Source organism: Lepidochelys kempii, chromosome 8 (genome assembly GCF_965140265.1).
Source record: "Lepidochelys kempii isolate rLepKem1 chromosome 8, rLepKem1.hap2, whole genome shotgun sequence".
In the NCBI taxonomy this organism is placed as follows: Eukaryota; Metazoa; Chordata; order Testudines; family Cheloniidae; genus Lepidochelys; species Lepidochelys kempii.
The window spans coordinates 14,711,109-14,736,152 of NC_133263.1; the positions used below are offsets into that span (position 1 = coordinate 14,711,109).

Here is a 25,044-nt window from a genome sequence, read left to right on the forward strand (position 1 = left end):
ATTTATTTGCGCATAAGCTTTCGTGAGCTACAGCTCACTTCATCGGATGTGAGCTGTAGCTCACGAAAGCTTATGCTCAAATAAATTGGTTAGTCTCTAAGGTGCCACAAGTCCTCCTGTTCTTTTTGCGGATACAGACGAACACGGTTGCTACTCTGAAACCTGTCATTGTACATACACTTAGTTACCTGGGACAGAGTATAAAGAGAAGCAGTAAATTGAGAGGAAAAAGGTGTACACACACCCGTAACAGCTAGGTTTACAGGCAGAGTAATATGCAGGTACACGTAGCTTGATAGCACGTGGCACGGCAGCGTTCAAATTTAGCCTGTAAAATGATTGGCCCCCCTCCCAATGTATTTGAAGGTTATGTACCAGCTAGAGATCTCAGTTATCTGATTTTGCAGTGCTCAAGAAATGGGATTGTACGCCTGGCATCGCTCATGAAAACCTTAGCCGATACTTGCCCAGGCCTTTGAAGACAGAAAGCAGAATTATGTTATTGTATTCTTAGAGGTGGGCCTGGACCATGCCTCAGGACTGGCACACTGTGATGAAGTTTGGATCCAGATTTGAACTCTGCTGCTTGGGCCAACGTTCACTATACTATTATTATTCATTTTGATGATGATGATGTAAGAAAACAAGCATTGTTTTTAGCTGTCAGAACTCAGCAATATCTACAGTATTGTCCCTTCTCTATACAAGCCCTCGTTTGTTAGTCTGTCTCTTCATTCATATTAAGACTGTCCAAACCTTGCAGCATTTACTTTATAAAGGAGTCTGCTAACTACACTCTGCAACTTGAATTGCAAAAGGTTGTAAGTGGCCGGATCTCTGCAGGTTGCTTGAAGGTATCCCCAGACCCAGTCCCCCCTAAGTCCACCAATCACCCCTCTCCAAAACACAGACTGCCTCTTCTACCTTGTGGTGTTCCTTGAGCTTGTTTGGGGAGTGAGGCCTGGCTGTTTGCGGGAGGATGAGGGAGGAGATACACTCAACATGCTGACCCAACTATCCTGAACATGGGCTGAGGTTTGCAGAGGCATCAAGCGTTTCAGTTCAAGTAGGTTTGAAGTTCAAGGCATGCATTTTACATAGCTGCGCCTCACATGTTATGCACATACATTTTGTCAGGTATTAATCCCTATGGAATCAAAAGCTAAACCAAGGGCTTTACCTTCTAAAGACTCCAGCTTAGTTTGCCAGGTCTTCTGCAAAGTTCTGTGGTGCTCTGTTTGTGGCTACATTTTTCTGGGTTTGGGGGCAGGCAGAGTTTAAAAAAAAACCAAAAAAATCTTTTTGTATCAGGTTTTCCAGTTTATATTTAGGACCGCATAAAGCAGGTCTGAGGCTATAGTGCCCGGAGAGAGATAGTGCCGGGCAAACTCAAATGTACGTGCCCTCTAGAATATTAAACAGGAAGCTCAACAGTATACCTAGAACTGATCTAGCAAAGCAAAAGAAGGAAAAAGAATGGCACAAAGTTTGTACAATATTTTCCTACTTATCTTTTCCTTCACGATTCTTTTTATTAGCCTGAAACACCTGACTGAAAACTCAATGACTGGACTGATGTTTGGAGGAAGCCTTTACTCAGTCAAGTCTTAATTCAGTTTTGCCTTCTGGGAGTTTTAAAATTACTTGGGTTCAGATCCTCAAAGGTAGACAGACACCTACCTCCAGATGTCTTTAATGTGAGTTAGGTGCCTAACTACCTTGGAGGATCTGGGCCTTAGGAAGCACCTGTAGCTCTCACCAACTTCAGCTGGGGCAGTACGTGTGCTGAGCACGTCTGAAAGTCAGGCCCTCTGTGATGTGCAGGGTGCTAAAACTCTTGCTATTATGGCTCTTCGTCTACAATTGCATGAGCTAAGGATGGAGGGTCAGATCTTCCTTTCTGATCCATTAGCCAGCCACCTCTACTTGTTAGCATTAAGGTCAACGTACAGCTTTCACTACTCAGGAATTATTAACAAATTGAAAACAGAAGTGTGCAACTGCTAACACAAGAATACATTAAAAGGTTCTCCATGGCTGACATGTCAAATGCTTTAACATGGGAACAGTTTATTGCGGTCATTACTAAGTCTGATAGAAATACATTTTGTGGGTAACAATAAAACATTGCAACTCAAGGGTTTTTTAAAAAGTAAAACTTGTGTAATGACGCAGGCATTCTACTGAATCCATCCCACTAATTCCACTGTGCCCTCCGATACAGCAAACGTTCTGTTATTAGGCACCCATTTGCAAACAAGTGCCGATCAAGTTCTAGTGCCTTTCCTAAGGATCCTGTCTATGCTACAGAAATAATGAAGTGAGAGGACCCTTGTCATGTTTTAACTGAGTTGCAACTATACTTGGCATGTGGGGACGTCTGTGTTTTGACCAGATCCGTTACATTGTTATATATGCAACACACACACACATATATCTCTCACCTGCAGATAGGTGATAGGCAGTGTTACTGCCTGTACTCTCTAGTATTAAACCCAGTCTAGATTGCAGAAAATCCTTGTCAATTTTGTTCACCATACAGAAATTGGGCTAAGTCTCTCAATGCCCTCACCTCCTCTTGACTTCAAAGTTAATAAAATGTGATGACTAGTAAATGCTAGAAACCTCTAACTGATCTCAGATAGCTTTTCTATGCACAAGAATGTCATCATATTTTTAAAGCATATAGTTTTAGTTTCTTGCACACACAACCGATAATAAATGGGCCATTAGTTACAGCAACAGTTGTGACATTAGAGACTAGCATTCTTGCTGGACTAGAAAATCAGTGAGTAACCAGCTTTTCTGTTCAGTTCATACAGAAGCTTTTCAAAGAAGGGCCTGCATATCTAAGCAGTCATTTATCCAGCCCTGCTGAGATACTCAGGCTCTGTCAGACTTGACAGTATGGATGTGATCATTTCAAATCTCCAAAAAACACATAGAATTTGCTGAGTTCTCAGAAAACAACATTCTTTTCATAAGCACACTTTAGCTTCCCCTTCACTTTTTTAAAACTTTCCAATTTATGTAATAAAAAGATGCATTCTCCCTATATATTAAATGGTACAACCTCCAATAGAAAATAAACCCAATATTTAGCTACATTTGCAGCATGTTGTTCTTCCTTACATTGCTCATAAGTAAGGCTATATTATCCTCTTCTTCATTGCTGTCATTCTAAACTTATTGTAGATCTTTGAAATTAAAATAGATAGCCAGGTTTAGCATTTAAAGAAATCTCTTCATATGTCTTCAAAGAACGGTTGTCAAATGGCATAATATTAATTGGTTGCACCAGATGCACACAATTCAAGGCATAATGACATTCCACACTCCCTGCATCCTTTCATTAAGGGTTTGTCTACGCTACCCGCCGGATCAGCAGGCAGTGATTGATCCAGCGGGGGTCGATTTATTGTGTCTAGACGGGACAAATCGACTGCTGAGCACTCTCCTGTCAACTCCGGTACTCCACCAGAACGAGGAGCACAAGCAGAGTCAACGGGAGAGCATCAGCTGTCGACTTACCGCAGTAAGTAGATCTAAGCACACCTCTACCCCGATATAACGCGGTCCTCGGGAGCCAAAAAATCTTACCACGTTATAGGTGAAACCATATTATATCGAACTTGCTTTTGCCCCCTCCAGAGACCCCCGTCCCCAATCACCCCCAGGACCCCTCCCAACCCCCTGCTCCCTGTCCCCTGACTGCCCCGACCCCTATCCACACCCCCACTCACCGGCAGCGGCGGGAAGGGGAGCAACGTGGCCCCAGCCCATACCACTCCGCCAGCTCCCAGCCGCGGCACTATGCTTCCTGCCGCTGGTGAGTGTAGGGAGGTTGGGGAAAGGAAGCCCCCCATACTCACGTGTGGCGGGAAGCAGAGCAAGGTGGCCCTAGCCCGCTCCGCGTTCCTTGCCCTGGCCCCAGCTGTGTCGCTGGGGGTGGGGGGTTGGGGAAAGGTCCCGCACTCCCCGGCAGCGGGAAGCAGAGCACCACAGCTGGAAGCTGGTGGAGTGGAGTGGGCTGGGGCCGGGCTGCTCCACTGCTGGTGAGTGGTGGGGGATCCCTTCCCCCCATCCCCCTCCCCCGAGCAACACGGCTGGGGCCGGGTGAGGGAAGCGAAGCAGGTTGCTCCGGGCCCCCCGTTAATCCCCCAGGCCACTCTGGGCCTGTGGGGCCCTCAAAAGTGCCCCCCCCAGCTGCTGTCTCCCAGACCCTGCAGCGGAGGGGGGGGGGGAAGCCCTGCCCCTGCCCACCCTCCTGCCCCTTATCCAATCCCTCGGCTCCGGCCCGTCACCCTTAACACGCCGCTCAGAGCGCAGCCCCGCCCCCCCAGAGCACTGCTTTACTGCGTTATATTCAAATTCATGTTATATCGGGGTAGAGGTGTATGTCGACTTCAGCTATGCTATTCACATAGCTGAAATTGCGTATCTTAGATCGACCCTGCGCGGTAGTGTAGACCATTGCTACTCAAAGTGGTGGTCCGCAGACCAGTGCCGGTCCACAAGCCATCAGCTCCTGGTCTGCGCGCCCATTGGAAAAAAAAATTGCCAGTCCCCAACATCAGATAGCTTGAGAAGCACTGGTGTGGACAAGCCCTAAGCATAGGAACCAGTCTACCTTTCCATTTCTGCATGATGCTCTTGTAGACCAATAGGAACATTTCAGTTGTGATGATTTTATACTGAACGACTCCTCATCATGGGATAATTACTGATGAAGCCAGCTAAGAACAGAAACTTTAAGCATTCAGAAAAAGGACTATGTAATTCGACAGAAGCGGAACATTGTGAACTGTAGCCAGCCATGGTGGCATGTCTGCTGGCCTTTTCTGCCCTGGAGACAAGGATTTGTGTTTTAGTTTTCCTTCTAATGATGTTTGCTATAAGACTGCCAAAGTTCTAAGCCATAAATTTTACTAGTGGTCTTTTACCACTTTCACTAGAGATAAAATGACTTTCAAACCCATGTATGCAAATATAGTGGAACAGATAAGTAATGAACTGCAGCCAACATTTAGCGTGGGGGAGGGGGGTATATTTTTTAAATGTTTGCTTAGCGAAGTGCCAATGGGTTCACTTAATCAAGCCAAGTATCTGTATACAACCAGACTACAAAGTGACAAGCATTAAACAAACAAGAATGTGTGTGTGTGAGCGCGTATACACCTTAGGTCTGTGTTTAGGGTGCCCAGATGTCCTGATTCTATAGGGACAGTCCCATTATTTGGGGCTTTGTCTTAGATAGGCACCTATTACCCCCCACATCCTGTCCTGATTTTTCACACTTGCTGTCTGGTCACCCTATCTGTGGTGAACCGACAGCATTTTAATTTGCAAACTAAATCCCACGGTTTGTTTTGGAAAGTTTAGAAGGGAATCAAACCCCACAAGTCCACTTGGGCATTCAAGTTCAGCATATTTAAATCTCCAAAGCGACAGGAGATATTCATATCAAACATAGTCAATAAGAGTTTGGGATTTCATATCCAGTGTGCCTGTGACCATCTTCCTCCGCTTGTGAATCTTTGGCCAATACAGACTGGTTGTTAGCACAGCTGGTAAGCCAGTGAACCTTCCTCCCCTTATCTGGCCTTCTGTGCTCCATCATCCCCTTAGCGGTGCCAGTTACTTGAAATATCTGTGGGGCATGAGGGGGATAAAAAGGGACGATATCCTGGGACTTCTTGGGGGAGGGATAGGTCTAGGAGCGTACACACACAGTTTCCCATACGCAAGAAGTGGTTTTTGAAGCTCATGTCTCATAAAATGCTATTTAAATAGTTAGCCCAGTCTCTGGTACTATCAAAAAAACCTCAGGCTTAAGGCCAAGTAAGAACCATGGTTCAAAACAGAATGCAAGATGCTCCAGAAATTTAGGTCCAAAACTTGAGATCCTTGCTTAATTTATTTACACCATCATTACCCAGGAAAACTCCAATTGATTTCTATAAAAAGAAAAGGAGGACTTGTGGCACCTTAGAGACTAACCAATTTATTAGCTCTATAATAAATTTATTATGCTCTAATAAATTGGTTAGTCTCTAAGGTGCCACAAGTCCTCCTTTTCTTTTTGTGAATACAGACTAACACGGCTGTTACTCTGAAACCTGTCATTGATTTCTATGTGCGTTTGCCTAAGGGCTGAATAAAATCAGAGCAGTGAAGACCTCAGGATTTGGCCCATAGAAAATAAAGTTCTATCATCATGGTCTTGGTTCCCTCTCAAAGTGACACAATTAACATTATGAAGTTTGCACTGATCCGATACCCTGGGCAAGGCTTCTATCATCTCAGCCTGACAAACATGGCTCAGAAAAGCTGTTCCAGAAGAATTTGGCAGAGCCTACTTTCGCAATGGAACCGACAGCTTCTCTATATCTAGTCCCAATGCCACTCATTCAAAAGCCTTGCTGGGCTTGCTCTTTTGAAAGTGCTTTTTGAAAGACAGTTACTTTTGAAAGTGAGCTGTAGCTCACGAAAGCTCATGCTCAAATAAATTGGTTAGACTCTAAGGTGCCACAAGTACTCCTTTTCTTCTTACACTTAATAAAACTCTCATTGTTTTTGCAGCTGAGCGTCTCACCCCTTTGCATAGCCATATTCACATCGTCAGCCACCTCTGGAGTTACTGCCTTCGAGAATTGGAGCCTTCATCACAGCAAATACTAGATCCCTTCCCCACTTTATGGTTGTTAGAAGACAGCTGAAAAAACAGGAAACACTTCACAAGCCACAAACAATTTTCATCCCTATAAAGCTACTGTATAAAGGTTTAAAGAGGGTTCCTCCCTCCCACCCCCAATTAAAAATTAACAGAAATTATTCTTTTTCACAGGGAAAAAAAGGTCTTGACTTACATTATATATAAGCTTCCATTCAATATTCTGCGGTCCCTCTTCTTGCTCAGCTTGTTCCCTGCCTTTCCTCAAGAAGGATATGCCTAGAAGGTTGTAAAATGTATACCCTACCTTTCCGGAGCCGCTTAGAGAGCCTACTGCTTGTCAGATTTCACAGCTGGTAACTAGCTAAAGCTTTCCTCTTTTTATAAGAGACCTACCACCAATGCAAGAGTCCTTGCTCTGTTCTGCAGTGGGGCAGAAATTACAACACTTGTGTACTGAAGTAATCAACAGATTCTGCAACTAAGTTCCACCTCTATGCAAGTCCAACATAAACAGACTTTTGGTGCTGGGGCAAACTGGTTAGGCTCTTAGAACATATATTTTGCCTTTGATCCAATTAGCTCATTGTTGAGAATAAATATGCCAAGATCTTGTTGCAGAAATACTTGTTAGGGAACTGCTGCTAACTCCAGCATGTCCCACCCCCTCCCCATCTGCAAACTGTGGCAAGTAGTTAAGCTTGGCTAATGTCAGCTTAGTCTGCATTAGAGACATCACCACTATTCAGAAAGTAACCCTTGATGTACCAAATATTTTAGTTCATGAAGGCAGATTGCTTTATTTCAGTATAGTTTTCAGTGACATATAAAACCATGCTTAAGTCTACACAACATGCAACATTGATTGCAGATTCTGACACAAATGTATGTGAAATAGATTTTGAAAGCTTTGTAACTCCTAGCCATATGAAATGAGGACAAAGGTTTTTGGTTGTAAATCTGTAACAACAACTACAGAGTTTTTAGAAGACAGATGGGAGGGTCCTCTTTTGCTAAGTAATGACCAGAAAATGAAGACAAACTGAAGCTTCTGACACTAAGTAAATCAGTGGAGTTTTTGTATGTTGAAAAAATTGTTGTACTTTGAACAGAATGAACACACTAACAACTTATTCCAAAAACATCTTAATAAAATGCTTCAAGAACAAACCTACTTACGCAGACTATTGCCAACACAGTTATGATGTTCAAAGAGCTGCAGATAATCATTGTTGTAGCCAGTGTGGCTTTTTGTCCAGGGTACGCTAGTCACCAATAAAATCTCTACAAAAGCTTTTGCAATTCATTAATGTTACTTCTCTGAAGAATTCTACAGTGAGATTCCCTATTTATGGAGGCAGAGTGGTAGACATATAATGGTAAAAAATGTATGCAAAAATTTGAGTCAATGGTCACTAGACTCAAATATAGATTCTGTGCAATCAAACTTAAAGAAGTGCCTTGGCAACAATGATGTAAGTAGAACATTCTCTTTTCAAGGAACTTTGGGCCAGATTCTCTGCTGGTGATTTAAATGAGGCCATGTCAATTTACATAAGCTAAGGATCTGGCCCCTTATTTCTAACTGTCTATAAAATGGCAGATGATCTTAAAGTTAGTTTAAAAATATATTTATCAGATGTCCTCAAGGTCAAACCCAACTCTAGGAAAGGATACTCCAACAGTATGAGACAGTTACTTTTTCCTAATTGAGATGTTGGCTTGCACAGTAGAATCTTCTCCTCAAACGAGAGGTACAAATATACTAAATTTGTTAGTCTCTAAGGTGCCACAAGTCCTCCTTTTCTTTTTGTGGATACAGACTAACACGGCTGCTACTCTGAAACCTTGTCATTTTAAAACTTGTGTCTGTTGAAAAAGAAATGTTCTTTCTAATAATACATGGTCGCCATCTTTTTCAGCAGGGCTTTATGGGTGTATATGAGGCACCTCATGAAGAGAGCCCTCTCATTTACTGTCTGGGCAGCTCACCTGCAGCTTGCAGTACTTGGTATTGCCTAAACAGAGCATGAAAGTGCTGTAGAATTTATTATTAGACGTCCCATGCCACTTTGTGGGGAAGTGGTCTGCCCTTTAGAAGGGTAGAAGTGCCTAGTGGTCAGCCCACCCCTTCATATGGCATGGCCCTTTAAGCATCTGAGAGGTCTGATTATATACACAAGGACTTGGGAGAGAGGAAGTGATCCCAGCAGTAAACAGAGTCCAGGAGGAAATCCCATTACTATTTCTTAGTGGGCCTGAGGCCAGGAGCCCGGCAGACTGGGAGGGGCAAGGTTTTCCTCTCCCCAACCAGCTGAGGATGAGCTGGGAGAAGGGAATCAGCACAAAGACTTCAGAGTAACAGCCGTGTTAGTCTGTATTCGCAAAAAGAAAAGGAGGACTTGTGGCACCTTAGAGACTAACCAATTTATTTGAGCATAAGCTTTCGTGAGCTACAGCATCCGATGGAGTGAGCTGTAGCTCACGAAAGCTTATGCTCAAATAAATTGGTTAGTCTCTAAGGTGCCACAAGCACAAAGGCTGCCTCCTCCTCCCTCTCCTGGCAGCGTAGCTACCAACAGGAGAAAGTTGTCAACTCTCTGAGCCTAGAGAATAAGTGGGGACAGCTGAGGGAGAAACTGGCTAAGGCCCTACAGCAGAGTAACTCACAACCCAGCTACAGGAGAAGAGCTGGGGATTCCTACTTTAAAGAGAGGGATAATAAGTGCTTGAATTATCCAGCTCTAGGAAGAGGACTGGTGCTCCTGCCACAGAGAGAGGCAGTGCCTGAAAGGTAGTCCTGAGAGTACTGGGAACAGGACTCTGATTATAGGCTTCAGGGGAAACCCAAAAACCAGGAATGTAACTCTGACCTCTTGAATCCTCACCCTCTGCCTTAATCATAACACCAGTCCTTCTTCACCAAAATATGACACTGCCCAAACACCAAGTGATTAAACAAAACAGATATTCTGTTCCATGTACTTGATGGTAGATACACTGCAAGAACTGACTTTTGGTGAAAACAGCATTAGAAGAAATGCAGCATGGTGCCAGGGAAGAAAATTGGGGTTCCTACTGTTGAGGCAGATGGAGAATGATTGCACTGCAGAGATGACATAACCAGTATGCAATTTGAATAGTTCCCATGCCACTCCCTGCCAGACAATTTGCAGAGTAGACTAATACTTATTGTAGCTTTAGAGGTAGCCAAGTTCCTTTCTTGGATCAGTGATCTCGAGGGAACCGCACTAGCCCTCTCACTCTCTGTTACAGTAGCTGTAGACTTGCCAACACTCTAAATCCAGAAAGAGGCTTACATACAGATACTGAAAAATATGTAGGCAATGGGAGTTGCAGATGCTAAGGCCCAGATTTTTAAAGGCATTTAGGCATTGTGGTGCTCAACCTTGCAACATCTAAATGATTTAGGAGCCTAAATCTCATTTTCAGAAGGGATATAGGCACTTAGGAGTCTAAATCCCATTGACTGCTTCTAAATACCTTTACAATTCTGGTCCTAACTTCTACTTTAGTACAAATATGATGAATACTTACTGAGGCCTAAGCATGTTAAATGAGCTAGAATTTATCTTAATACAGTCCACAAATACAAAGAATGTAACCTCTATATTTTGTGCTGACTATTCCTCATTAAGGGCCTGATCCAAAGCCCAGAGGTCAATGGAAAGCCTCCAAATGTCTTCATTGGGCTTTGGCTCAGGCCATAATTCTCCAGACAGAAAACAGTTATATCAGTAAGTGAAAATATTTTTTAAATGTCTCTAACCAAACAAAACTTTTTGACAGAAGTACATAAATATACCAACTGGATGCCTCTTATGTACATCCTACCTTATTATGCCATAACCAATAGTATGCAGAACACCAAGTTTGCTCTGAAATTTAAATTATTTCACTCAAACCTATGGGGACGAGTATCTTGTCCCAACAATAAAGTGATACTAGACTCCAGGGGACTGATTTTAAGCTTGTCATAGTCAGCAGAAAGACACCTAGTGACTTCAGTGTGCACTGGATTGGGTCCTTGGTGTCTTTTCATTCTTCCCCTATTTTACAATCCCATATTAATCTAAACATCAGGATTAGCACTTTTAGATTGTCTACAGCCAAACTCTACAATACAACTGCATTTGCTCGAATCCCTCTGACAGAGACAAACACCTACAAGGTCTCTATCAAGCATTCTTACAACTACAATACCCACCTGCTGAAGTGAAGAAACAGATTGACAGAGCCGGAAGAGTACCCAGAAGTCACCTACTACAGGACAGGCCCAACAAAGAAAATAACAGAACGCCACTAGCCGTCACCTTCAGCCCCCAACTAAAACCTCTCCAGCGCATCATCAAAGATCTACAACCTATCCTGAAAGACGATCCCTCACTCTCACAGATCTTGGGAGACAGAGCAGTCCTCGCTTACAGACAGGCCCCCAACCTGAAGCAAATACTCACAGCAACCACACACCACACAACAAAAACACTAACCCAGGAACCTAAGCCCGATGCCAACTCTGTCCACATATCTATTCAAATGACACCATCATAGGACCTAATCACATCAGCCACACCATCAGGGGCTTATTCACCTGCACATCCACCAATGTGATATGTGCCAGCAATGCCCCTCTGCCATGTACATTGGCCAAACCAGACAGTCTCTATGCAAAAGAATAAATGGACACAAATCTGACATCGGGAATCATAACATTCAAAAACCAGTAGGAGAACACTTCAACCGCTCTGGTCACTCAGTAACAGACTTGAAGGTGGCAAGTTTGCAACAGAAAAGCTTCAAAAACAGACTCCAGTGAGAAACTGCTGAACTGGAATTAATTTGCAAACTAGATACCATTAACTTGGGATTGAATAGAGACTGGGAGTGGCTGGGTCATTACGCAAACTGAATCTATTTCCCCATGTTAAGTATCCTTACACCTTTTCGTCAACTGTCTGAAATGGGCCATCTTGATTATCACTACAAAATTTTTTTTCTCCTGTTGATAACAGCTCATCTTAATTAATTAGCCTCTTAGAGTTGGTTTGGCAACTTCCACCTTTTCATGTTCTCTGTATGTATAGCTATCTTCTTACTATATGTTCCATTCAATGCATCTGATGAAGTGGGCTGTAGCCCAGGAAAACTTATGCTCAAATAAATTTGTTAGTCTCTAAGGTGCCACAAGTACTCCTGTTCTTTTTGAGGATACAGACTAACACAGCGGCTACTCTGAAACTTAATAAATGGATACTAATGAGAGACCTGCAGATTATCATTCCCCCCCCCCCGATTTCCTTATTCTACAAATACATGAGAGAATGAGACACTAAAACTGCAAGGATGTTCTCTCAGGCCAGTAGATGATGACCACCTAATAACACCACCTAACTCGTATAGCACCTTTTATCAACAGATCTTCAAAATGCTTTACAAAGGAGGTAAGGTGAATGAGGTAATAGCTTTTATTGGACCAACTTCTTTCACCAGAAGAAGTTGGTCCAATAAAAGATATTACCTTCCCCAATTGTCTCTCTCATGTTTTAATTGATATTTCAAAATAATCAGGAAAACTTTTCTATTCATATTAAGTTTGGTAAATTCTCCCCATGACCTATATGTGAGCAGATACACACGTACACTTTTAGTTTCTACAAAACTTCATTTTGCAGCTTATATGTTTCTTCCATTATTTCTTTCTTCAGAAGAGTCCCTATAACTAGGCTACATCTTTTCCTGTTGCAAAAGGCAGCCTCTAAAATCTACTCTCTAGATGTTTTTTATGGTCTCTAAAGTGTTCTGTTTGCTCAGATTTCTTCTTGGCAAAGTAAAGTTTTCAAAGTGTTAAAAGTACAGAGCTAAGTGCTCAGACAGTTTATTCTTCAGTCTCAATGGTTGAGAACTTTGCCTTTTCAATCGTGTTTGAGCAAATAAAGTGAATAGAGAATATGCAAATAGCCTTTCCTAAATGAAACACAAGACTGAATTGTTGTTGGCAGCTCACAGTATCACACCACCCTCACCAGCCTGTCAACTGAAAGGATTTTTTTTTTTTTAAACATCATCATCATGATTCAGATAACTGGCTGTAAAGTCCAGTCAGAATAAGGCTGTTTTTCTCAATACACAACAAAAAATCCTTTCAGGCAAAATAAAATGACAGCTCAAGCGTTACACTGAAGTGCAGTTACACTGAAGTGCAAGACTATTCCAGGTCATTCCCAATCTGCTGTCTTGTCAGAGCAAACTAGGAAGGCCAATTACAAAACTCCAACCATTTACTAAAGGGACAAAATGTGCCAAGTAGCTGACAAGCTGCATTGCTGCTGTCTTCTAACAGAAAAGGAAAGCCAGTTCATACTGAAAGCCCTTATGGAAAAGTCAGGGATAAAACCAACAGGTAAAAATTAAATAGGATTCATGGATATTACTCTAAAACTCCCCCAATAATATAATAGAGAATGAGATCATTTGGACAGAATTTGTGAGCCATTCTACAGAATTCAACAGACACAATCCAAACTGTACAATTCTAAAGGTTGGTCTAAATATTCTATAAAGTGTTGATAATTCCAAGTTTCAGAGTAACAGCCGTGTTAGTCTGTATTCGCAAAAAGAAAAGGAGGACTTGTGGCACCTTAGAGACTAACCAATTTATTTGAGCATAAGCTTTCGTGAGCTACAGCTCACTTCATCGGATGCAAGTGAGCTGTAGCTCACGAAAGCTTATGCTCAAATAAATTGGCAAGTGAGCTGTAGCTCACGAAAGCTTATGCTCAAATAAATTGGTTAGTCTCTAAGGTGCCACAAGTCCTCCTTTTCTTTTTGCGAATACAGACTAACACGGCTGTTACTCTGAAACCAGTCCTAACTTAGAAAGTCTGCCCTCTAGCCGCAAAATAAATTATTTTAATTCTGAGTTTCTTGCTCAATACATTGTATATAGCATCAGACACAAGTATTGAAAGTAACTGGAAGATATTAAAAATCTAGAACAAGGAGGCAGTCTGGGTACTGGCTTGTCTATTTAATTATTGGATTACAGCTGGATTTTGCTATTTTTGGGGTTAGCCTAATTTATGGGTATTTTCTTCTGCATAATTTTGTAGGGGATTTTAAGTAATTGCTGGCAGCATAGAACAAATGGCTTTTTGTTTCAGAAGTCAAAATAAACATGGCTCTAATCGTGCCCACGTGGAGTCATTTGCAAGACTAGGCCTAAAGAAACAAGTAAACAGTGACCAAAATAATAATAAATGAATAGCAATATATTTAGCCAGAACTGGAGGAAGAAATAAAATGAATATTTAGTGTAATTGTAAATTCTCAAAGTAAACCCAAATGGCAACCAGTCCATCATTCAGAAAACAACTCAAGTGTCAAGAATCTCAGATGGCACCAGTAAAAATCTAAATGAAATAACACAGTAGACTAAAAATATTACTCCAAAGGGGACACTCTTTTACTATTCTAACTCACACCATTGCCTTGAGACATTTGCAATAGTTTGGTACTGTGGGGTAGAGTGCACTGAGTGGACAGCTGCCATACCCAGTCCTACTCTGGAAATCTTGCCTTTGATCAGAAAGTCTTTTCAGCATTTCTAGTGTGTATGTGAGCTGAGTGGTTATTTCTTGAGGGAAAAGGCCATTAGCATTGCCAGAGACTCCCCAAGGGATTCTTACCAGCCAGCACACAGTAGAGCAGCCCTGAGGCTGCTATAAGTTGCAATGAGGACCTGTGTGGTCCTCATTTGCCTCCGGGATTGGTGTGGGAGGGAAAGGCAGTGTATCACCACCTTGATCTCTCTTCCTTGGTCAGTTGCTAGGGCCCTACCATATTCACAGTCCATTTTGGTCAATTTCACAATCGTAGGATTTAAAAAATCATAAACTTCATGATTTCAGCTATTTAAATCTGAAATGTCATGGGGTTTGTAGGGGTCCTGACCCAAAAAGGAGTTGTGTGTGCATGTGGGGGGGGGGAGATCGAGTTACTACTGCTGCTGCTGGCGGCGGCACTGCCTTTGGAGCTGGGCAGCTGGAGAGCGGCAGCAGTTGGCCAGGAGCCCAGCTCTGAAGGCAGCAACACAGACGTAAGGGTGGCATGGTATGGTTTTGTCACCCTTCCTTCTGTGCTGCTGGTGGGGCACTGCCTTCAGAGCTGGGCACCTGGCCCAGCCACTGCTCTCCGGCTGCCAGCTCTGAAGACAGTTCAGAAGTAAGGGTGGCCATTGGCACCAACTCCGTGGCTGCTCCAGGACTGAAGTAAAAAAAATGTGGGTGCTTATCACCCACCAGCAGCCACCCTTGCAATGCCTCTCCCACCCCCCAGCACCTCCTGCCCACTGGTGGGCCCCATCGATCAGCACCTCCCCCTCCCTGCCAGCACTTACCGCCTGCCGCGGATCAGCTGTTTCGCGGCATCAGGAGGTGCTGGGGGGGAGGAGGAGGGGCGAGGGTGCAGCACACTTGGGGAGAAGGTGGAACTGGGTGGGAAAGAGGCAGGGTGGGGGCAGGAAGAGGCAGGGAAGAGGTGGGGCGGATACAGGACGGGGATCTGAAGAAGCAGGGCGGGGTGGGGCATTGGGGGGAAGGGGTGGAGTGGGGGCAGAGCCAGTGGGGAGTACTCCCCAGCAGATTAGAAACTCGGCACCTATGAGGGTGGCGACATCCTTTAAATAATATTGTGATTCCTCCTGCAACTCTCTTTTGGAACAGGACCCCCAGTTTGAGAAATACTCGTCTCCCCCATGAATTATGCATAGTATAAGGTAAAAACATACAAAAGACCAGATTTCACAGGGGGGAAGACCAGATTTCACGGTCCGTGACATGTTTTTCATGGCTGTGAATTTGGTAGGGCCCTATCAATTGTCTAGCACAGCTTACCTGGACCCAACGATCTGTCCCATAAAGTGAAGACAGTCTGATGATTGCTGATGGACTAGCAACCCTAAAGACTGAACTCCATGATTTATGAAAGCACAGTCCCGTGCACAATAGTGTCCAGACAATGTAGCACAAACCCGTTCTGAAAAGATCATTCATATGGCTGAGAAGGTTGTTCAGACTCCAGAACCATGTCAGTTCTTGGTCTCTCTGCTCAAACTACCACCAAGAGCACCAAAGGCAGTTGTGATAGTGGTTGTCATGGGTGCCTCACCACTAGGAACTGGACTAAAATTGTCACCTCATTTCACATTGGCCACTGTATATAGCTCTCAAATGGGAACCCAAAAGTCAAGGGTTCTGTCTGCAATTGTCAGTCCTCTGAGCCTCTCAGTTCCTCACAGAACTGTTGCTTTTTTTTCCTCTGCTTCTTCCACAAATGACTTGAGTCCATTGTTCCTCAGAGGAACTAATCAGTAGACTTAAGAGACCAGGAAAAATCACTGAGTAAAATTTTGTTCCCAGTGAAGTTAATGGGCAAAACTCCCATGGACTTCTGAGGACCAGAATTTCACCCAGTTACTTCATCGTATTACCACATTACTTTTGAAATATAATATTTTTGGACATGGATTCTGTGTCACAATTCACACATGACATTTCTGAAATATTATGTCTATCCCACCAGAACCAGATAGGCGACCAAATGGAAATCCTGAGAACCTCAATTTTCCTTGCAATGCAATCAGTCACATCCAGTTCTAGAACCTTAAAATCACCTCTCCCTGACCGGGGATTTCCCTTGCCGTGTGGTGAATCCCTTTGAATACCAATTCTTTCAGAAATGATACTTCCATCTTGTAGGAGAGGAGGAATTTTTAAGTTGATATGCAAAGGAAAATTGGGCTTATTTCCTCTTTCCTTCTTTTTGATTAAACAACAACAATTAATAATATGAAAGATTTAAAAATATCTTGCTTGTTTTTTTCTACTGTAGACATTTCAGGACTATCTGGCCACATTTTTAAAGGTATTTAATAGGGCGGTCGATTAATCGCAGTTAACTCATGCGATTAACTCAAAAAAAAATCAATCAATTAAAAAAAATTAATCACAATAGCAGGTTTAATCGCATTGTTAAACAACAGACTACCAATTGTAATGTATTAAATATTTTGCATGTTTTTCTACATTTTCAAATATATTGATTTCAGTTACAACACAGAATACAAAGTGTGCAGTGCTCACTTTATATTATTTTATTACAAATATTTGCACTGTAAAAATGATAAACAAAATAAACAGTATTTTTCAATTTACCTCATATAAGTACCATAATGCAATCTCTTCATCGTTAAAGCACAACTTACAAATTTCAATTTTTTTTGTTACATAACTGCACTCAAAAACAAAACAATGTAAAATTTAGAGCCTACAAGTCCACTCAGTCCTCCTTCTTGTTCAGCCAATTGCTAAGAGAAACAAGTTTGTTTACATTTACAGGAGTTAATGCTATCCCCTTCTTATTTATAATGTCACCTGAAAGTGAGAACAGGCATTCGCATATCACTTTTGTAGCCAGCATTGCAAGGTATTTATGTGACAGATATGCTAAACATTTATATACCGCTTCATGCTTTGGCCACCATTCCAGAGGACATGCTTCCATGCTGATGATGCACGCTAAAAAAATAATGTGTTAATTCAATTTGTGACTAAACTCCTTGGGGAAGAATTGTATGTCCCCTGTTCTGTGTTTTACTCACATTCTGCCATACATTTCATGTTATAGCCGTCTCGGATGGTGACCCAGCACATGTTGTTCATTATAAGAACATTGTCACTGCAGATTTGACAAAAGGCAAAGAAGGTACTAATGTGAGATTTCTAAAGATAGCACAGCACTCGACCCAAGATTTAAAAATCTGAAGTGCCTTCCAAAATCTGAGAGGGACAGGGTGAGGAGCATGCTTTCAGAAGTCTTAAAAGAGCAACACCCCAATGTGGTAATTACAGAATCTGAACCACTAAAAATGAAAATCAACCTTCTGCTGGTGGCATCTGAAAATTAATGAATTCATGAAAATTAACATGCGCCGGTCAGCACTGCTTTGGATCGTTATCAAGCATCATCATCAGCATGGACGCATGTCCTCTGGAATGGTGGTTGAAGCATGAAGGGACATATGAATCTTTAGCGCATCTGGCATGTAAATATCTTGCACTGCTGACTACAACAGTGGCATGCAAATGCCTGTTCTCACTTTCAGGTGACATTGTAAACAAGAAGTGGGCAGCATTATCTCCTGCAAATGAAAACAAACCTGTTTGTCTGAGCGACTGGCTGAACAAGAAGTAGGACTGAGTGGACTTGTTGGATCATATTAAAGAAGTTCTGTATTAAAATTCACAAATGAGTTTGATTCCCCATAGTTTAAATTCCAGGGTATTCCTAATTAAGAGGGAGCTCTCTTGGTTTTTGGACTCAAAGTGATACTTTGTAACAACAGAAACAGCACACAGAGACTCCCCACCCTTTTGTTGTATTTATCTCGCTTTGTTAACAATTGTGATTAAAATAGAGATAGAGGATGTATGTGGAGCCCAGTTCTTAGTGATTTCAGCGGGTGGTGGAGAACCTCCCTACTGCTGCTGCCTCCTTTACAGTGTCTTTCACCAGCACACTGTCCCCTCACGGGACCGAAGACTCAACTCCCTAGACCAATCTATTGGTGCATTCAGCCCTAGTAGTCACTAAGAAGAGACAAGGACTCTTAACTGAATCTAATCAGCTCTATCTTTACACTCTGGAGGGGAAGGTTCAAATAGCACCTCGGAACCTTAAAACAGAGCCCTCTCCTATCCCACCCCCTCTGACCTTCACTTAGATTTACTTTACTACCCCTCAGTTAGGTGACCCTTCAGTTAGGGCCTAGGAAGTACAGTTTAGTCATGCAGTAAGGGTAACTACATTTCCTTACCCCGGCATCCACGACTTAAGAGAATTTTAGCCTAAAACAACCAAACTTGATCACCTTGCTAAAGCAGATATGCCAATTGATCACTGTAGGCAGATTAGGTGTGTTTATGCAAATACTGTCTGCTAATGCAGTCTTTTCCCGCAGGTCAATAGACGACTGGAGAGAATTCATTCAGATCAATGGCTTACATACAGAGACGGTTAAATAAACTAGAGCAAGTGAGGCATACAGTGATATTAACCCTTTTTTCTGTCTTTTCAAATTTTCCATGAAGAACCATCTAATTAACCCAAAGGCAATCCTTACTCCAAGTTACCCAATAATTTCTATACATATCGGACTATAGATGGTCCATGAGCAACCTAGGTTTATTACATTTTTATTCATTAGGAGTCAATTTTTCTAAAGCGCTTAAGTGCTTTAGGAGGCTAATCCAGGAATAACTAGAACCGATAGCAAGAAGCTCAATCCACACAAATCAAAATTCAAAATTAGACACATTTTTTTTTTAACAGTGATGGTGATTCGGCATTGGAACAAACTACCAAGTATTGGGTTCTCTTTCTCTTGGTATCTTCAGATCTAGACTGGAAGCCTTTCTGGAGGGTATGATTTCATCAAACATATGTTATTGGCAGGGCCGCCCGGGGAGGGGGGCAAGCGGGGCAATTTGCCCCACACCCCCGGTCCTGCTGGGCCCCCACAAGCATTTTCAGGGGTCCCCATGGGAGTCTTCAGTAGCACTTCGGTGGCGGGGGCTCCTTCAGTGCCACCGAACACACCCGGAGTGAAGGACTCGCCACCGCTTCTTCTGCTCTTGGTCTTCGGCGGCAATTCGGTGGTGGGGGTCCTTCCACTCCATGTCTTCTGCGAAGTGCCCCGAAGACCTGGAGTGGAAGGACCCCCACCGCCGAAGACTCCAGGCCCCCTGAATCCTCTGGGAGGCCCTGGTTATTGGACTTAATCCAGGGGTGACTGGGTGAAATTTAATTGCCTGTGAGACACAGAAGATCAGACTAGATGACCTATTGTCCCTTGTGGCCTTAAAAACTATGACCCATTTGATCTCCACACATCACCTGTAACAGAGAAAATATCTAAGAGAATATTTATGTGTGTTTTAAGTTTCCCAACTAAATGAGGTTTTTCTGATGACTTGTTTGATGTAGCCATTTCTCGTAAAGATGTTGTAAATTGCTTGCTCACACATCAACGTCTGAAATGTGGTTTTACTGTGAATGATGACTATATAAAAAATGGAACAACTTTACCCAAGACCTCTGCCCCTATCCGGTATCCATTCTACAGATATCTTTGCTACCTGAAGTAATACAAGTGCAATTGTCATCAATAGTGGGTTTATAGTGGTGCCATGGCACCGGGCCCACACTCAAAAGGGGCACCAGCCAAGCCCACTCCACTTGTGCTACACTGCTTCTTCTGCTCTTGGTCTTCAGCGGCGGTAGTCCTCCCACTCCATGTCTTCGGCGAAGTGCCCTGAAGACCTGGAGTGGAAGGACCCCCACCACCGAAGACCCCAGACCCCCTGAATCCTCTGGGAGGCCCTGGTTATTGGACTTAATCCAGGGGTGACTGGGTGAAATTTAATTGCCTGTGAGACACAGAAGATCAGACTAGATGACCTATTGTCCCTTGTGGCCTTAAAAACTATGACCCCATTTGACCTCCACACATCACCTGTAACAGAGAAAATATCTAAGAGAATGTTTATGTGTGTTTTAAGTTTCCCAACTAAATGAGGTTTTTCTGATGAATTGTTTGATGTAGCCATTTCTCGTGAAAATGTTGTAAATTGCTTGCTCACACATCAACGTCTGAAATGTGGTTTTACTGTGAATGATGACTATATAAAAAATGGAGCAACTTTACCCAAGACCTCTGCCCCTATCCGGTATCCATTCTACAGATATCTTTGCTACCTGAAGTAATACAAGTGCAATTGTCATCAGTAGCGGGTTTATAGTGGCGCCATGGCACCGGGCCCACACTCAAAAAGGGCCCCAGCCAAGCCTGCTCCACTTGCACTGCACCCTGAGTCACTGGCTCCTCTCCATCCCCTCTTCGCCCCCACCACTCACTCCTCTCTACAGGGCTTCTCTTTGCCCCCTGGATCCACTCACCAGCTCCTGCTCGCTCCTCTTGACTGGTGGCCAGCCACCTGCCTGTCAGTGCCAGGGCGCAGAGGAGCTGTGCTGGATGGAATGTATATTCCTGTTATTGTGTTTTTCTGTAACTTAAGGTTTTTGCCTAGAAGGATTCTCTATGTTTTGAATCTGATTACCCTGTAAGGTATTTACCATCCTGATTTTACAGAGGTGATTCTTTTACCTTTTCTTTAATTAAAATTCTTCTTTTGGGTACCTGATTGATTTTTCATTGTTCCTAAGATCCAAGGGTTTGGGTGTGTGTTCACCTGTACAAATTGGTGAGGATTCTTATCAAGCCTTCCCCAGGAAAGTGGGTGTAGGGCTTGGTGAGATATTTTGGGGGAAGACGTCTCCAAGTGGGCTCTTTCCCTGTTCTTTGTTTAAATGCCTGATGGTGGCAGCATACAGTTCAAGGACAAGGCAAAGTTTGCATTTTGGTGAAGTTTGTAACCTAAGCTGGTAAGAATAAACTTAGGGGATCCTTCAGGCAGGTTCCCACGTCTGTACCCTAGAGTTCAGAGTGGGGAAGGAACCTTGAAATGGTGGCAGAGCGGTGTGATCATTTTGAACCGGAGATCATTTCGAATCAGAGATTATTTTGAACCAGAAGCACAGAAGGATTTTAAAAGGTTTTGTAAAAGGTGATTGCAGCTGTAGATTCTGTCTCTCTGCCTGGGGGACAGAGGAGCAGGCATAAAAAAAGGATTTTTCTGTAGGCTGAGAACAGCTATCAGAGAAAAAGGTATCAGGTTACAGCACAGCAAAATTTTACAAGCCAGTTTTTTTTGTTTGTTTTGTTTTCTTTCTAACTCTCGGGTGTAAAGTTAGTTAAAAACAGAGAGGTTAGGATGACAGACTGCACTGTTCAACAGAAGCTGGAATTAGTCAGATTTGAAGCTGAGGAAAAACAAAAGGTACATGAAAGATGGGTAGAACTCAGACAGATGGAAATGGAGGCAAAAGAAAAAGAAATGGCAGCCAAAGAAAAGGAAAGGGAGGCTGCGCACAGGAGAGGAATGGAAGCAAAAGAAAAAGAAATGGAGGCTGCCCACAGGAGAGAAATGGAGGCAAAGGAAAAAGAGAAGAAGCATGCACTGGAGATGGAGAAGGCAAAGGCTCAGCAGAATATACCAAATAACCCTAACAATCCTTCCCCAACAATCCACAAATGGGAGCAACTATGTCCACAGTATGATGAATCCATTGATATTGCTGATATTTTCTCACCTTTGAGAGACTGTGCACACTCCATCAAATTCCTGAAGATCACAAGATGACCACGTTGGTCGCAAAATTGACTGGAAGAGCTCTGGACATATTCAATAAGATGCCTATTGAGGAGGCTTCTGACTATAATAAATTCAAGGATTTGGTTTTAAAACAATTTCAAGTTACACCTGAAACTTACAGAGTAAAATTTAGAGCCCTTAAGAGAGGACCTGGACTAAGCAATGTGGCTTATGTAAACCAGATGACAGATCTGTTTGATAAATGGCTCAACGGACGGGCTGTAACTAACTTTGGAGGAATGTGGGATTTGATGATACAGGAGCAATTCCTGAATATGTCCAAGGAGGATATAAAACAGTGTGAGAGGGTGGGGGCAGTGCTGGGCAGTGGGGGAATTTTGTATGTTTGGGGATACTAGGCAGTGAGGGGGTCTGCTGGGGGGGCGCTGGGCCAGTGGGGGGGTCTGTGTGGAGTGCTGTGTAGCTGTGGTGGTGGGGCTGTGGGGAAGGGCACTGGGTAGTGGGTAGTAGTGGAGATCTGTGTGTGTTGGGGTGCTAGGGAGTGGATTGTTTTGTGTGGGGTGTTGGGCAGTTGTGGGGGTATGAGAGGCGCACTGGTCAGGGTGGTGGTGTGCAGGGCACTGTGCATTTGTGGTGAGAGGTCTGGAGGGGCGCTGGGCATAGCAGGTGTCAGGGGCACTGGCATAGGAAGTCAGGGGGTGTTGGACGGGGAGGCTGTGTGGCGTGGCATGGGCCCACCCCTGAGGGGAAGGGGCATGCTGGCAGCACAGAGCCAGGTGGGCCAGTGCGTGTCTGGCAATTGCCGGTTTGTAAACATTGCCCTTGCACTAGGCTGGGTGAAGTGGAGCTGCACCCGCCGTACCATGCCCTATTGCCTCTGGCCGGCCCCTCACTCCGGGGACTGTCCTCCCCCACACCATGCTCCAAAGCCTCATGGGGGCCCACAAATATGTTTGGTGTTGGGCCCACAAAAGGTTAATCCGGTCCTGATTGTCATTACTGTTTGTCCTGCAGTGCCAAGAGAGGACTTGTGGCATAAGCCCCGCACCTGATAGGAGAGAATATTGGAGTACAGGCAAATAGCATTAAGGGTTTTGTTTTGTATTCCTCTAAATCATAATCTTACGTTTTTTTAAACATTCGCCCCTCCCCCCCAAAGAAGGAGAGAACAGCAAAAAGAACAAAGAGAACAAAAAAAGTAAAGGAGTGGGACGGAGTTAATCAAAGGTTTCTAAAAAGTTACACCAAATCTTTTCAAATTTGTTTGAGGTCCCTCTTCTGGGAAATGTTACTTGTTCTCTGAGTACATTTTCAAAACCTGAAGAAGAGCTCTGAGTTAGCTCGAAAACTTGTCTCTCTCACTCACAGAAGTTGGTCCCACAAACATATTACCTCACCCACCCTGTCTCACCTGTTCTCTAGGTCAGCCAAGCTGAGCCCAGCTTCTATCTCCTATTCCATCTAAGCAATATGAGTTGTTTGGCTACAAGCTCTGCTCTAGAGGACCAAGCTTTCCGTGAGTTGGAGAGTTTCCCAAATGATGGGATAGATCCCAAAACACAGTTCTGGGAAGTAATTTTTAAGGAAGTATCCATTATCATTTTAATCCTGCTGCCTACTTCAAGCCAAAAGGATTGTATCTTTGGACAGTCCCAAAACAGGTGAGCCAGTGTGGCTCCATATTTCCAGCAGCAGTCTGTTTTGTAGGATGATAGGGAGCCAAGAGCCTGGAAGTCCAGGAAGCCCTGATTCCCGAGCTCACGGCTCCTCAGTGGCCCAGGCTTACAGACTCCAGCTCCTCAGCATCCCACCACGCAGGCTTGCCTGGAGCCAGGGAAAGCATGGTGTCCCAAAACAAGGCTCCGTTCCCTTTCATGGAGAATTTTGAAATGGGGGGGGAGGAGGGAGACGGGGTGGGGGCTGTTTATGCTGAATCAGAACACCACCAAGTTGTGAAATATCAGAATCCTCTGCCAGACAGAATTACCATTCTCCACCTGGCTCCAGAAACTGCAGGAAGTTTCATGCAGGGTGGATGGGATGGGAGAAGTTTGCTAAGAGTAGAGCAAGTTATTAGTTCAGTGTGCGGGAGATGGCTCGCGTGAGGCTTGTTCCAAAGTGAAGAGTGCCAGCAAAAAAGGTGGTATCACAGTTATGGGGCAAACTGTACCTCTTTTCCAGTGCTGGTGTCTCTGAAAGCATCCACCTCATGTTCGGGTTTCTTGTTCTTCCTTGTCTTGGGGTGGAATCTCACGCATGAGCAATTCTTCCCCTCTTACAACAGGGGCAGATACACTACCCTGTGTGCAGAAATCACCAGTCACCCTGCAGGCTGTTGAGGATCCAAGGGGTAGGTTCACAAATTTAACTGCCACTTCAATAGGCTATATCTTTGATTTAGACACCACTGGTATTCACAAAACCCCTGCTCAGCTGCTACCGAATGCTGTCGGTGCCTAACCTCACTTGGCACCTAAGTTTTTGCAGTGAGAGTTCCCTATGTGCCTAAGTTTTAGCCTCTGCACTGCCTCACTTGAGCTCTCTGGATGCCTAAGCCACAGTGTGATTCACAAACTGGGGGAAGATAGGTGTTCCTTTGCCTAACTCACCAGCAGGGCCTGATCCATTAGGGAAGCTCGGAGTATGCCTATCTCCACACAAAATACCCATACAGGGGAGGGCGATGATCTCCCTTGCAACTTTTAGCCCAAAGGTTAGAGTACTCACCTGGGATGTGGGGGATCCCCAGTTCAAATGCCTGCTCTGCCTGAGAGGGAGAAAAGATTTGAACAGGGCTAAGGGATATTCTGATGCGGGTCTCCCTCAATCTCGCCTGTTGAAGGTGTTCTCCATTAGCTCTGTGGTTTGGACACTCACCTGTGAAATGGCAGAGATCTGTTCATATCCCCTATCATCCAGCAGAGGGGGGAACTTGAATGGAGGGTCTCCCACAAGCCAGGTGAGTACCCTAGCAATGGGGCTAAAAGTCATAAGGGAGGTCCTGCCCCCACCCCATTGGATTGTCGCAAGAAATGCCTTAGATGCCTAACTCCAGGAGAG

General features: G+C 43.8%; 1 protein-coding gene across 8 annotated transcripts in view; it reads right to left on the reverse strand.

The window, feature by feature from the left end:
* Nucleotides 1-25,044, reverse strand: part of ACSL6 (acyl-CoA synthetase long chain family member 6) — a 111,647-nt gene that overhangs the window by 81,459 nt on the left and 5,144 nt on the right. For 4 of the 8 annotated variants that reach the window (XM_073355629.1, XM_073355625.1, XM_073355630.1 and 1 more), the window contains 2 exons: nucleotides 24,155-24,284; nucleotides 21,962-22,084 (listed from right to left, as the gene is read on the reverse strand). The exons of 2 other annotated variants lie outside the window; for them this stretch is intronic. In XM_073355629.1, coding sequence (XP_073211730.1) covers nucleotides 21,962-21,986 — 25 coding nt within the window. In that variant the 5' untranslated portion in view covers nucleotides 21,987-22,084; nucleotides 24,155-24,284. Of the gene's footprint in view, nucleotides 1-21,961; nucleotides 22,085-24,154; nucleotides 24,317-25,044 lie in introns of all 8 variants that reach the window. 2 more of the 8 variants (XM_073355628.1, XM_073355631.1) reach the window with 1 other exon arrangement.